The sequence below is a fragment of the Neolamprologus brichardi genome, chromosome 9 (genome assembly GCF_056152115.1).
Source record: "Neolamprologus brichardi isolate AB-2024 chromosome 9, ASM5615211v1, whole genome shotgun sequence".
NCBI classification, from domain to species: Eukaryota; Metazoa; Chordata; class Actinopteri; order Cichliformes; family Cichlidae; genus Neolamprologus; species Neolamprologus brichardi.
The window spans coordinates 32,790,929-32,806,785 of NC_142112.1; the positions used below are offsets into that span (position 1 = coordinate 32,790,929).

The 15,857-nt window shown below is 41.8% G+C and overlaps 1 protein-coding gene across 6 annotated transcripts in view; it reads right to left on the bottom strand.

Annotated features, from left to right (window-relative positions):
- The window catches only part of drosha (drosha ribonuclease III), a 146,820-nt gene that overhangs the window by 33,476 nt on the left and 97,487 nt on the right, over positions 1 to 15,857 (bottom strand). For all 6 annotated transcript variants that reach the window (XM_087846311.1, XM_087846310.1, XM_087846309.1 and 3 more), the window contains 2 exons: positions 10,303 to 10,347; positions 3,876 to 4,033 (listed from right to left, as the gene is read on the bottom strand). In XM_087846311.1, coding sequence (XP_087702437.1) covers positions 3,876 to 4,033; positions 10,303 to 10,347 — 203 coding nt within the window. The remainder of the gene's footprint in view (positions 1 to 3,875; positions 4,034 to 10,302; positions 10,348 to 15,857) is intronic.

Below are 15,857 nucleotides of genomic sequence, written 5' to 3' on the forward strand. Positions count from 1 at the left end.
AGTCTATTGGGAAGGCAGACAGGAGCTGCACCAGCTTGCTTCAGAGAGTTGATGAATCGACTTCTTGAATCAAGGCCCAGCATAAGATGAAGGATTAATTTTAATAAAATATTGTAAATTGCATTTGTGAATCATGCAAAGCTGTCCAAGTCCAACAATAAAACTGGGAAACTGGAAATGAGCATAACAGGCCTCCTTTATTAGATAATCTGCAGTGATTAGAGGTCCGAGAATAAAGCGGCAATGAAGCTTCTCTGTACTTTATACGTTTCTCTGCTTTTCACAGCAGCCTGAATCACAAATATTTCATTCACTAATTTCCTTCAACTTTCACTTTTAACCTAAAACTACCGTATAAAATATAAATGCACATATAAATGTTTCAAGTGGCTTCTTTTCAAAGCTGTACAGTGAAACGTGCTCTCATTGAACAAACACTGAACATAAAGAAAAAGCCGGACTCCGTTTCATCCTTTTTCCCTAACAGTGAGATTCTTGCAACACACCCAGCTCTTCCGCTGTGAGAGGAGACAGGAAGCTCATCGCCTGGGGGCCACAGCTCTCCATTACTGCTGTCTGATGCTAGCCTCCGGTCTCCGCCGCATCAAGACACCATCAGCTCCCACCCCTGCATCTTGCACTGTCTTCTCCTTCTAGGTCAGCTTGTCCTGGGTCACTCCCGTCTCCTCATCTTCGGCCTACCTTTTCGCGTGACCCTCCTTTCCATTTCCTGACCTTATTCTTGTCTCTATCACGACAGCCTGACCCACTTTGGTATAACCTTTGGTCCTTGTGGGCAGCCATTGCTCAGTTCCAGCTTTCAAGTCAGTCGGCTCTATTTAGGTCAACATCCCTTTGGCTACTAATGAGCTACTGAACATAAATTACCCTGAAAATATATTAATTTGCTCATATTTGCTCCAGGAAAAGCAACAATACAATTCAGTGAAATAAAAGATACATTTGTTTAAATTGCCACCCCTGACTTTTTTATTTATTTATTTGTTTTTAAACGTCAGGTCACCAAATTGGGATCAACCTTGAGTTGGAAAGTCCTTAAAGTGAAGCTCAGTAGGAGACAAACCTCTGGACCTCTAATCAACTTTGACCCTGACTGGAGAGATATTTGACATTTAAGTGATGGATTAGAACATGCACAGCAGTGTGTGTGTGTGTGCGTGGATGTAATCCACACATGCACACTCGCACACGCACACAGAGCAATGTCCTAGTCTAAATCTAAGCAAGCAATTACAGAGTGCAGCCTGCCAATAAGATATCAGAGGTGTGCTGCCAAGGCTAATTTGCTTTAGCTGTCAAACCCACTAGTGTGTTGTTTGGTGAAGCTCAGAAGTGAGTTAAGCTTCAGTTGCAAATAACCCTCTCATAGTCTGAATCAGAAACACCTCAAATTGGAGTGAACGGTCTCATTAGCGGAAACATTTTGCTATGAAATCTGCAATCTTTTCAGCCTTTCGTGTGACGAGTAAACGAGCGCAGCTACACAATAACGACGTGTTTGTTTCGGCCAGACCCGGCCGCTCTCTTCCCGATCAATTTTTAAGTCGTCCTTGTAGAAGTTTGTAACTTTGCTGACTATTGAACAGATGTCAAAACAGAGGCGGGAAAAAGATTCCAGTGTTCCAATGTCAGTGATAAATCACAGCAGCGCTGCAGAGAAACACTGTAATTAATAGAAAAAGGGGGAAAAAGCAAACTTACACCTTAGAATTACTGCATATGTTTTATTGTATGTAGTTTAATGCTCATGTTTAGATCAATATGTTGTGTTTGAAACCTGCAACATTCATAGAGTTTAATAATCTTAACCGTTTAAGCAATTTTAACCTTTTTTTTTTTTAAATGCAACTTTCTTCTGATTGGCTGCCACTAAGCTTAAACAGCAGGTAGGTGGGACTGTTGTGTTTAAAGTCAAGTCTGTGTGCCTGAAACATGGAGCACGGGCAAATAGTTCAAAAATGACACTCTAAGTTCTCACATATCTCAAAGGAAACTGTCACGAGGTTACGGAAAGGAAGGAAGGAGAATTTTTGAAAACTCAGGAAAAGAGAAACTCGGTTATCAGAGAATCCAACTGTTCTCACATGAATCCCCTTACCAGTGTGTCCAGCACACAACCTACAAAGTAATGTGTTCTTATTCTTTCTAGCTCGAGAGATGATCCAATGTAACTCCTTTCCTTTAAGATTCCCATGACCAAAGTCAAATTCCCTCCATCCATAACTTATCCAGGAGACTTCACCCAGCTTTTACGACTGCCACGCAGACACTTCCGGATCACTTCACCCAGTTAGGAACCTTCCAAAGCGAAATTGACTATTAGACTGCAAAGCCAATTCAGAAGTGTGCCTTAAGCCTGCATTCTCTGAACCTAATCTCCACCTGCAGAAGATTCTGTTAACTAGTCCACAGTGGAGAGCAGAGCAGGAGGAGGACGACTGACGCCGGCTGCAGCGCTGGAGTTGAAGTGCATCCAACCATGGGACGAGATCCTCTCTAAGGAAGCAGCTGAATGATCTAGAAGACTGCTACAGTAACAACCTGGCAAAAGACCCAGGCGACGGGGGACTGGATCTCAAACTGTGGGGCGGTGCAGCCACTCTCAAAAAATCATAATCATGATTATTTTGGTTAAAAGTCCCTTTATACAACTTTTTTTCCCCAATTGAATACTTCAATTTAAAAAAATCTAATTAAATGAAATAAAAAAGGTAGAGGTGATGGAGCGTGGAAAGTTAGGGTTTAATCAGGGAGTGTGTTTGACTTTAAAGCCTCATATAAAGTCTCATAAAAGCAACCTCAAGTCCCAACCGGCCTGCCTCCATCACGAGATGTCGGTTTAATGCAAATGGGCGGCAACAGCAGCCTCGGTTTAAGCGACATAAAACCCAGGCTGAGTAACGCTGTCATGTGTTACTGAAAGCCTGCGAGACGCTGAGCGATCCAGAGACACAAACAGCTTCGGTCAGTTTTTTTTTCCCACAGAATCAGGAAATCCAGAGTCTGAGGAAAAACGCATCGCTGTACAGGAAACCCGAGGGGGAAAAACCAACTTTTTCCAGATTATTTTGTTTTCATTTATACTGGAAGCGAAATTTAAATTAGAATCTATTTGCCCAGCTGGAGAAGGAGCAAAGGACAAAGTGTCCCTTAGTTTCTCAGATTCAGCCCTCAATTGTGTGAAGTAAACAAATTACTTTCTGAAAAACGGTCTTTTGTGTAACAGTGTTATACATATATAAATATAGATGACAAAGTAAATACGGACAAGCGAAAAGCTTTAAATGAGAATCCAGGAGTTCACAGGGTGGACAGTGAAATAAGACATGAATCAAACCTCCTTTTTCCCATGTGACAGCAGGGTTACGGCCTCACAGGTACCGCAGACTACAAACATGAGGACTTCACAGTCCCCTGGGCCTCACTCTTGGCTGTGAAACCCTCGGATTAGGCTTTGTGCCAACAAACAAACCAAAAAAAAAAAAGCAATCTTTCACTAAGGTACTTTGAACATGACATTCAAGACATCATTTGTTACAGAAGCAGCTTTACTGACGGCGAGAACACGTATAAGCTGCAGGGGGTAAACATAATGATGATGTGGGAGGAGGCGGCTGCCGCATTCACAACAGATACAACAATTTAAAATGCTCAACATATAAAACTCCCAGCATTTCAGATTATATTATACATTATAATGCATCATGCCTCATCACCTCTGAAGGGAGCGGCAGATAAAAGTCTGGCTATTTCTGCAGCATCCCTGCAAATTGCATCTGGCCTGCTAGCGCCACACTTTGCATTTTAATTGGCCGTAACTCTATTATCCACAAACAAACAGCGAAGGTACTTACAGGGTGAGGTGGTTAAAGCCCACGGTCCTTAAGGTGAAGGCTCTGGCCAGCAGGCGCACATGTGTGAACAAAACTCCGATAGACTCCTCGAATTGGGTCAGTTTTTGGAGGACCGGCGACGTCTCAATCAGCTGCCTGTCTGTCTGCGGCTCCTGTACCTGAAAAAGGACAAAGATAGCAACAAAGGAGGTTTGCTGACGAGATATGGGGCCATGAAAGAGCTCTGGTCATTATAGATATAACGAAAACAGACAGAATGCCAGCACTCGCTGAAATCGGTTGTTCCTGTTTAGGATGATGGCTGTGGCAACAATAAACAAGACGTCTATTTATCAGTGAGTTCCAGCACTTGGTCTGTTTTGACCCTTCCGAGGCTACGTACGTATGCCAGATCACTTTTCAATATTTGTACCCGACACACTCCTACTCATCTTTTATAGATTTGAGACTAGCCAGAGCCAACATTTAGTGAGCAGCAATTTTTCAGTGTTTACTTTTTGGCGAGTCCTTACACCAGGTAAAGACAAAGCTTAGTGCTAAATTACAGACTGCTTCCAGGGTGCTGACAGTTTGGGAAAGACCCTCCTTTGCTTCTACATAATAACATATCCTCAAACAAAACCACAGTCTGTGTGTTTTTGTTGTTTTTCTTCCAGTGTTTTATTGAAGAGGAAGAGCCTGAATCCCCTGCACACACCCCTGACCTAAACTCTGTCAGTGCTGCACCTCACTGTTGCTCTAGCAAACGGGAAATTCTCTCACACTGACATCACTCAGAGTTAGGGTGACTGTGTTTAATGTGAACATCCACCACTGTAACAGGATATACACTCAGCAGCCAACCAGGTTCAACTCGTGTCTTCTAACGCCGCTAACGTGGTCTGATATGATTATCGCCGTCGAGAGGGTCGGGTTGGGGTTTTGCCCGCAGTGCACCCTGCTTCTGAAAGTTGCTTCCAGCAGGATAAGATCACGAAGCTGAAATCATCTCAAACTGGTTTCTTGAACACAACGATGTATTCAAATGCCCTCCACAGTCACTGGAGCTTAATCCAGGAGTGCACCACCTGTGGGATGTGGTGGAGCAGGCGTATGACATCGTGGATGGAAGTGACCCTGGTTAAATCTAATATCAGGCAAAAAACCTGATATTAGGAAGGTGTCCCTAAAAAAGTGGCCAGTGAGTGTATTTGACAGAAAATACCAGCGGTACAGCTCTATTGGCAGTTTTGTATTCAACTTGTTTTTAAGTATAAATAATGTTCAGTATTTTTAGTGTTATTACATTTCTTGAGTAATGTTTTGTTGTACTTTATGTATATTTTTGCTTATTTTTATCCAGCACTTTCTTACCTTTTCAGTTACTTATGTATTATATTTATCTTTTTTACAAGGTATTTTATTACCACTGTTGACCTGTTTTATTTTTTGATACTTCATTTACTCCATTTAAATCATAATTTTGACGCGCTGTATTCATTTTATTGAGCTGTTCTTTATTTAACTCGGGTTATTTTTAACGTTTTGGCTCATGCATAATGGACCTTCCAAGCTATATAGTTTATGTCTTCCATATTCCAACTATATCCATAATCACATACTGTGTATGCTACCATTGTATATAGTGTATTATCTTACTTTTTTTTCATTGATTGTACTTATTTGTATTTTTGTATTTCCTTCATATATCTGTACCTGAGCTGAGGTGACGCAAAAAATTTCCCCGTTGTGGGATCAATAAAGTCTTATCTTATCTTAATGTACTGCAGGAATTTCCCAACTTCTGTGCATAAATACATGAAGAAATGAATATGAAATTTTCTGAATAAAATTTGATACATAGTTATTAATAATGTGCTCGCATTTGATGCGTCTAATTGCTTTTGCTGTTAAATCTACTCTTTTGCCCTTGCATATACGTTTTGTAATTAATTTTAAAAATGTGCTCTTTGCTTTGGGATATCTCACAGCCCTAAATATGTATCTAGTAACAGCCAGCAAGACCACTTCAAGGATGCTTGAATAACACACCAAAGAGAAACTTGCTCAATGAAGTCGTTCTGCATAAGAGTGTCAGATAAATTCAGTAAATGAGATGAACCTCTGCAGTATGCGCTGCTTTAGGGCCTGTTTAGAGTGTGTGTTTTTCCTCCGACTCAAAACAAACTCAGATGATCTGGAGCAGATGGAATCTCTTAGTCATTAAGTTTTAAGTCAAACAGCTCCCTTTCCCCACCACTCTCTGTAAATCTGATGATTCCCACAGTCAATTAATATCTCTGGTGACTCAGTGGTACTGTAAATGCGCTGGCTTGTTATGTGAGCATACTTGTGACTGTGATGAGACTTGAAAGAGCGGTTTTCCGTTGTGTAAATCGCTATAGATTATGCTTTTAACATTAGCTCCAGGGCTTGGTGAGTTCAGAGGTAGATGGGTCCACGTGGCTCTCTTTAGCTACAGCGTTTCCTCTTGTCTGAGCTCATTACAAAGAACATATGAAGAAAGAAGAAGAAGAAATGATATGCAAAGAAAATGTGTACACGCATGTTTGTTAAATCAACAGATATCCTTATGGGTGCATTAATTAGGCTGCTAGAATGAACTAATTGGTCTCTGCGTGGTGCAACTGTTAGCTTGACCAAGACATCTTTTCCACAGAAAACAGAAACATTGAGACGTGGACACTCAAAGGGAACGCATGCACATTCAATTGACCTTGTTAGTTTGCTCTATTTTACACTACGAAGTAGCCTGAAAATAAGAATAAAGAATACACGCAAGGCTCTCAGAGGCAAGATAGCCACTTTCTTCATTTTCCAGCGCTTTCTTTTGTCTGCGTTTTCGTGATGGAATGACAAGTAAACAGCGCTCTCAAAGTCTCCCATGTCGAGCCGCTGCACAGAGCAGAGATGTATTTTTAAACTCAGTATTTTAATTGGAGTGCTGCCGGTAATGTCATGGTTCCATCTTCCAGTGTGTCCTAAGAAACATTTCACTCCTGCCTTTTTTGCTCATTCTGTTAATTAACGAAAGGCGTGTAAATGTCATGCATCGCAACTAACGACATCTGACGAGTTCAGCACTCATAGGCGCGAGCTTATCCTTCAGGGGAAATGGCCAGCAGCAAGGCTTCAAACGAAGTGAAGAGGAGAGAGGAAAAAAAAGAAGAATCAACAGCAGTTTTGAAAAAAGATGGGGGGGGAAAAAAAACATGTTTGAAATGGCTTCAAAGCATCACTTTCAGCTCAGTCCAGACAGAAAGCAGAATCAGAGCCCAGGTCTTCTGAGGCCAAAAAAAATAAAATCAAATCAAATAAAAAACTCCAGACTCTCATGTATCTCCTCAATAAACTAAAGGAGAAATTTGGCAATCCAAACTCAGTGTAAATGATGTTCTGGTAAATTATTCTGGAGAGCTGGGGGTGATGATGTGCTGGTGTGAATCAAGGAAAAAGTGCAGAGTGATCCGCAGTGTTCTGTAGGGTGAGGCTGCTGCAGGGTAGTGTATGCGTCTATGACATGGATCTGTGTACGCACAATTACACACACCACCTCCAGCTGCCATCACCGTCGCCTCAAACCTCATTAAGGTAGCTTCTCTCATCTCTGCCCTGTCATCCCTCTCTTGGTCGGGGGGGAGGCTGGCACACCTTGTTACCTTTCAACAGCAGATTTAGGCAATAGAGGCTCAGTTAGAAACAGAGAGCACGAACATGTCTGTGTAGGTACTCAGTCACTCAGGTCATGGCGGTCATGTGTTTCGGTCAAAGGCGACTTCTTTTAGGTTCTTGAAGACATTTTAACTTTCCTCCAAGAGGCTTCATCAGTGCTGATGAGAGGGTAATTTAACCCGTAGTGGGGCTGTCACCTCAGAGGTGGCACCAACACGCCTGGACTGGCCTATGACATCAAAATAGATTTAAATCTCAAGGGACGTCCTGGTTAAATAAAGGTTTAATTAAACCTTTATTTAAAGACCAAAAAAATAGATTAAAAAATTCAAAAAAAGTCATTAAACTCGTATTTCTTGGCAGCATTTTTTAAGCAATGGCTGTGAATTTCTCATCCATGCTTCCTTCCTTTTCTCATGGCCTGCTTTCAAATATTGGTCTTCTGTTAGGCTCAAAATTAGCTTGTTTTCTCCCCTTCTTCTTTCGCTCGAGCCATAGTCCATGTCTCAGGGTAAAAAACATTTATCAACTCCATTATCGCAGCCCAAGCATTTATTTATTTAAATCAATGTTTTTCCAAAGAATATGCTTTGGAAATGAGGCCTCGCAGCAGGAGCGTCCTGCATTACATTTTTGGTTAGAGCTTTTCTGCGTGGAGTTTGCATGTTCTCCAGATAGGTTAATGCTATCTATGTCAACACAGGTCACTCTTGCAAAGATGTGCCTTTTCTTCGGCTTCTGATTCTCACACTTCTTTTCCAGTTTCTTCTGATGGAAATTCTCCTACTTTCTGCCTTTAGGAGTGCACACTTTTCTCTTAGAATATCACTCGTTTCTCCATGGCACGATCTGATATCGTCGTGTTGGTGTTGTTCCCAGATCATCATACTAAATGTTGTTCCAGGATCAACATTGCAAGTGACCAATCAGAATGTTGTGACGTCATACTTTTCCGACTTCGGGAAAAAAACGCCGTAAAACAAAAAACTGTACTTAAGCTGCGAGAAACCACCTCTGTCCACCGATCAAGGGACCCTGACCCTGACCCTAACCCTTTAACAAACGGTAAGCAGAATTGATATTGTCCTTGCAACATTGGAATTTCATAAATGCACGAATGGCTTGGCGTGCAAAAGAATAACGTCACAACAATGTGATTGGTCACTTGCGATGTTGAACCTGGAACAACACCAACACGACGATATCAAATCATCCTTTCTCCATGATCCACTTCAAGGTCTACAGACCAATCGGCAACCTCCAGGCAGCCTCAAATCGCTAGGGAACAATGAGTATTTCCCAACAGCTTGGCTGGAAGTTCCTGGCCATGTCTAGGTGAGATTGCTGCGGTCACATGTTGTTTGTATTGAACTGCGTAACTGGAGCTTCAGCGGCTGCTTCAGTTACTACCAGCAACCTACAACAACTGCTCGTCAACATTTGTCCCTGGGGAGCACTCTTTGATGGGGGTTGCCAACAGGTCTCTCGGCATGTAGCTTTAAATACACGCGGTGATATAAACTTTTCCTCAGGGTGAGAACTTTCTGCACATATTTGAGAATGAGGCCTAATCTTCCAATTCCAAGATTATATGCTTAAATACATAAACAATTAAAGGGTAAATACAGCTTAGATCACATCACGGTTCAGGGTGCTTTCAAGCTACCGAGAGGCTGACACAATTTAGTCAGGTCTTATCCCACTGGCAGAGGACCACCCAGAGGAAACCTCTGCAATGCACAGTGTGTGGTAATGAGGCTGTATGTCTACTCATGCACGCTGTGGAGGAACCAACCGAACCACAGAGCCATAGCAGGACTGACCCAAGAGCTCCACCCTGCCCACAGTAACTGCTGCCACCGCCTGTGCAGCTCACCAGGAAAACAGGCTGCTGGGTACACAGTGGGTTTAGTCTGAGCACTGAACAAGATCAACAAAAAACATCCAGGCTCTCTGTGGATCTTGGGGACAACAAATACAGGGTTGAGGAGGCTAAGATATATAAAAAAAACCCAAACATATGTTGTAGGTAAACAAAAAAGCACAATGCTATTTTTTGGGGGGGCAAAAGCAGGATGTGTAAAAATGTACATACGCAGCAAGATGAAGAGAATAAAGCGCTTAAAGACGACTCGGCATACACACAAAGAAACACTTTCTCCTCGCAAACACATCAGAGAGAAGGATGCCTGACGGTCCCTGGAGGCCCCATGTGATTCGGGACTGTAATCCTGTTATGGCATCTTTGATCTCTTCTTCCAAATCCTAATTTCAAACAAACACTGTTGACATGTTTAATGTTTCTGGGCAGATCATGCAAAGCAAAGAGCAGCAGAACGGAGAGAGACTGAAGAGACGGATGATGGAGAAAGGATGAGGAGGGGGGGAAACGGGGGGGATGATGTGGCAAAGAGAAAAGGCAAGAGAGACTGAGTAAGTGAAAAAGCGGATTAGGGTCTCGACCAAAATGGAGAGCATCGAGACAAGGGAACAGAACAATAGAAACTAGTGGAAGGCTACCGGGAGCCTTGTGACAGCCATAAAGAGCTCAGTCAGCCTCAGGCAAAATACCTAACAGCTTGCCCACCTCTGTTACCGACACACACGAGAAGAAGAAGAAGAAAAATAACACGCACATTTAGATGGGAAAACTTCAAAGATTCGCGAAGGCTTTTGTGTCTTGGGGGTGAGGTGAGTTTTAATGAGAGGTACCCAGACAAAATAAACATCAATAATAAAACATATCTCTCCTAACCTGCAGGGGGTGTGGTGGGTAGTTGAGCCAGACCTCCCGCAGATCCTGTGAAGACAGAAACAGAGAAGGGAACAGAGATGAAGAGTCAGGGGGAAGAAATTAGTGCATTTCCCCTTGGCATGAGGGTCACCCTGCTAATGAATATAATTCATTAACACTACAAATAAACACAGCGAATCATTAAAAGTAGCAAAAGAACCCAAAATGAATATTCAAAAATAGCGCATTCTTTATAGATGAAGGTTTATTTCTGCTTCAGATTGGTTGGTTTTGAACATTACAAAAGCTTCCCGGGCACAATATACTACCTCTCACACCGCTTTCCTTCACTGTGAATAGGAACCCAACCTTCAAACGATTTTTCAGCAACTACTTCTTTTGTTGAATTTTACCATGCATTTTCTGTGATGTAGCACTTGAACTTGAATATTTTTAAGCCTATGTGCGCACGTGTATGTGTGGACTCTGTTAAGAGAAACAGAGTGTTGTAAACCACCTGATTTGGACAGATGTACAGAATAAGTCAGAGAGTGAGTCGTCTATAAAAGCCACTTGATTTCCAAAGCAGTGAGTGTGCCTAACGAGGAAGAGACTCCCTCTGAAACGTGACACTGACAAATCAGTTCACATGTACAAACTATTAGCGCTATTAGCATTATTAAGAGTAACCTTCAATGAAGTCAACGCAAAGTGGCAAAAACAGACAGTTCCTCTAGTGGCCACTAGAGGCTCTCTCCAAATGTGAGTCAACATACACATTAAAAAGACACGTTTACAACCTGGTACAAAATACAGTTTAAAGGTTCAATAATCCACCTTGTAAGAGCTCTGGGGATAATTATTTTTATTACTCATTTTTAGTCATTAAACTGGAGTGCTTCACTGTGTGTGTTTTGTGTGCGTTGTTGGAGCCTTTTGGAGTGTTTTAATGGACTACGTGAGTAATATTATCGCCTTCTATCTGGTGCAGATCAACCTAGAAGTTCTTGCTTCAGTTTTGGTGAAATTCTAGAGCTTTATTAGTGTTCTCCTTCAGCGGTCTCCAACCTTTTTTGCACCACGGACCGGTTTAATGTCAGACAATATTTTCATGGACCGGCCTTCAAGGTGTCGCGGATAAATACTAGGGGTGCGACAATACACAAAATTCACGGTTCGGTTCGATACTTTGGTGTCACAGTTCGATATTTTTTCGATACAAAAAAATGTTCATGCCTTTTTAATTTGTCATTTATTAAAATTATAAATATATATTTTAACTCAAAAGTACATTTTTTAAATTTAATGTTGCTGAAACAACAAAGTAATAAAAATAAATCTATCTGATCGAGAAATCACTCATCTTTGGAAAAGAGAGTTTATTACAGAGAAATGTCCAAAATAAAAGCTATACTATACGCTTCTTCTGGGCTATATTCTCAGCAGCATATTAAACGTATCATGTTGCAACGAGAGCTTAATTCTGTAACTTTATTAGCAGCGTCCTCCTGAAATGCACCAACAACATTGAGAGTAACATCCTCCTCTCAGCCCCTTAACGCTCTCTGGTCGCTATGGTAACGTGTAAACATTTCTTTCAAAATAAGACACACAACTATAACAAGGGAAAAAACCCAGGGAAACAGAGTTAGAATAAAAACCATGAAAACCTCAAAATTTCAGCCTCAACTCTCACGGCCCGGTACCAAACGGTCCGTGGCCCGGGGGTTGGGGACTGCTGTTTTACTTAATTAGTAATTAGCCTATATGTGTGACTGTGTGATCCACCCTTGCAACTTATGAAAGGCAGCTAATGTCCAGTGATAAATTAGCACTTTAGTCTTTCATCCATATAAAGCAACATCTGACTCTAAAACAATTAAAAATCACCAAATGCTAAAACTGAAGCTTCAAAATGTGGAGCCCAAAACCAATGGGTGTTGTCAAAGAGTCTAATGGCACTAAAAAGATATTCATATGCATTACTGGAACGTAATTATTGATGCGTCTTTGTCACTGATTATTAATTATGTATGTCACTTTAATGATGCAACAGGAGACGAGTTTAATTACCTAAACACTGGTGGGTAGTTTTATCTCAATAACACAGCATAGCAGACTACAAAAGTTTAATTTTAAACTTAACTGTAAAATAATAAGCAAGTAAAGCTTAAAAATAATGCATTGAGCAGCTTACGTCTCAACTTTTGTGCATATTTTGAGATGACAAGATAATGTGTACTAAGCATAGAAATGACAGGTCCTGTGAAAATTTACCATTTGACTTTCTCTTTTAGCCTTGACAGCTCACTCCACTGACATCCAAAGATTGTGTTGTAGTTTCTCAACATTAAAATTAAATGTAACGCTCGATGATGATGCATTGATAAGGACTCTAGTAGCGCACCACACAAGGCTCTATGTAGGAAACTCCTTGTCCAAGTGCTTTCAGGTGCCATCAGTGAGCGATGGTGAAAGAAAATAGATCATTTTCAGGCCCAGAAGTCTGCATATCGACCTTACACAGTCAAGGTGGTGCTTGTAAAAGGGTGGGTTGTGATGTGGATTTGAGCCGAAGGTGAGGGGTGTTTGCGGGTGGAGTATTGGTGGGATTTAGCTTTTAGTGGAGCGTTTCCTCTGGAGACGCACACTAGCAGCGCTGGACTTTTGCCCGCCCTGCCTGTGGAGAGAAATATGTGCAAGATCAACATGTTTCCTCAACCCTACTCTGAGGTAACCACACAAGATCGAATAGTAGAGAGACCAAGGCTGAAATATACACAGTACAAAGAGAGAGAGAGAGAATAAGCCGTGGCTCTCAAGTTGTTGCCAAGGACAACGCCAGCCGGAGGCAGTTTTAGGCCTAGAGTCTAATGTTGGGTGAGTCATAGTGGTGATAGAGATGTGGAGAGGGCCTCTAAAGTACAGTATCACTCAGGTGTTTAAAAGGTTCAAGGAGATAAACCTTTAAAATGTGGTGCTAGCCCACGGGGGATTGGGGGTGGGGTTGTGTGTGGTCAGCAGCATCGAATGGGCGCCTCATCTTCTCAACGCACCCAGCTGGCAACCCATCGCCTTGAGCAGCCGATGAAAAATTCATGAAAAGTGGTCAATACGTTTGAGTAAATGCTTCCTTTTGGTTGCTTTTCCTTTTTTTCTTAGCCTGCGAGCTGGGTGGAAGAGCACTAAGTACACAGCGCCTATCAAGTCGACACTGAGCTTGCTTCCGAATGCACGCGTCGTCTGTTGTTAAAAGAACGTCGATAGCGCCGGCTAATGGATTGATTGCTTTCACACTTCTTTTGCAGATGCACAATTTGCTTTAAAACACATAAAAGTGATTCACCTAGGCCGACGCATGTAAAGCGGCATAGGGGAAATGAGAATGAAAAGGACAAGAAGGGAGAACATGACACTTGAAATAAATAAATACATGCATACAAACAAAGGGAGAAGTGAAGTACACGAGTCGGTTCGGCTTAAGATCGAGGCTTATGATTAAAATCCATCCACAAGGCGCTCGCGATCCGCCCACATGCTGTATATAGACCCGAACAGCTAATGTTTCAATTACAGCCATTCCAAAGACAAGTCAGACAATGATTAAGCCAGCATCGAGTGGGGATTTAAGAATAACAACAACATTTTTTCCCCCCCTACACACAAACACGCTCTCTCTCCCAGTGTAAGGAAGGTATAATTACTAGGGGCACAAATCATCATGTACAGCAGCTGAATCACAACCATTTGGAGGATATAACTGCTGCTACAAACAGAAGGGGGGAAACACATGCAAACATGTTTATTCGAATGTCACTGACCTACCTGTAATGACATTTGAAAATAGATGCAAAATAAAGGGCAATTTGGAAAAAATGCCTCTGATCTTCCTTTTGTTGGACTCAGCTTTAACCCAGTTTTCCCCAACCACGGTAACCCGCCTCTGCATCACCACCTGGATTCAACTAAAGCAAACAGGCAAGCTCCATCATACGGTGATTATGTTTTAGCTAGTAGCAGGTTATTTACCACAAGAGGTCTCCCAGCGGGAGGCAACTTGTCTCCAAAGAATCGTGGTCTGACTGATGGCAATTGCATTGTGGTTAAAATCTCTTATAAAAGCAAGTCATTTTGTCATTTTGATTTAAAAATTGTGAAATTTTTGCATTTCTGGTCAGACTTTGAATGTAAGTACTTACATTTCTCTTTGATGTGAATTTCTGTATATGTAGACAGCAACAGACAGCAAACAGACAATATATCACTAACCAGCTTGACCCCAAAATCAATTTGAGGGGAGCAACTGATTAGCAGTTGCAAACCTGGTCCCTGCCTTAGAAGCAACGATTTCCTGGGCTATGAAACTGCAACTTCATTGCACATAGTTGAAGTAATTTTGGCCACGCCACGGTCTCCAACCACTACTTTCCCCAATGTGACTGTAGCATAACTGATAAATGGTATGCCGAATGTAATTGCTATAGAGTAAATGGCAAGCTGAGAGTAGGTCAGATCCTGTCTAAAATGAGTTCAACTGAACGCCATGAGGGGCGGTCTGATGAAGCAGCTTTTGAAACCATCTCTCAGGGCTTTGGGGGTATGTCAAATGAAATTGGGAACCAATGCTTTAACCCACAGGGGAGTCGAGGCACAACCTCATTCTTGCACATACTCCGGCCTCACAAGCCAACCGTGAAGACTCAGCGTCACATCCCCCTTTACCCACACACACTCAAGCACACACAACCCCTGGGATTGTTGGCTGTCCATGATTGGGACATAATGCTGCTCTTCTCTGACAAGGTCCAGTGCTCGCTGACAAATTGGTCTCTAGCTACAGGCTGCCAATCAATCCATCAAAAGTAGTAGTGCAGCGGAGAGATCAATAAGAGATAGCGCCGTTGATCAATACTGATATAAAAGCAGCCCAAAGTCCAGAACAAAGGCTTCTGTCAGTGAGTGGGTCAAGGTGATCTTCTAAATATGTGAACTAACGTCGATTCTTTTGGTGAAGTGTACCGCACAATTTATTATCTGAGGTTAAGAGCACACCTTTTACAGTTCCTCTGAGTGTAGGCAGAACAGTGTATATGAATAGAAAATGGCCTGTGAATGAGTGAATGCATTCATTCTCCAGGCTATTAGCAAAGCAAGGACACAGTAGAAGCATACACATTCTCATTCAAACACTGGCAATATTATGCTTAACTGGACAAACGGTTCAAATTTCACAACAAATGGAGAGGGACACTAAGGTGTCAAACAGGTAAAGAGAGCCAGAGTGAAAAGATAAATGAAGCGCACGCTTGTGGTTCATATAACCTTTGTGTTTCTTCTTTTACAAAGAAACAAACAACAAAATAGCTTGAATTTAAATTATAGGTACAAAGGAACTGTTGCTGTAAGACACTGAGATGGCCTTAACATGGAGCGAGTTGGTCACCTGTATGATCATATAAACCCAGCACACTCTACTGGTACACAAAGAGATAGAAAATCACCCACAGGAAAAAAAACACCTCAGAATGAGTCGCATTTGAAAATCCACTAATAAACCTAATTTACTTTTTGCAAAA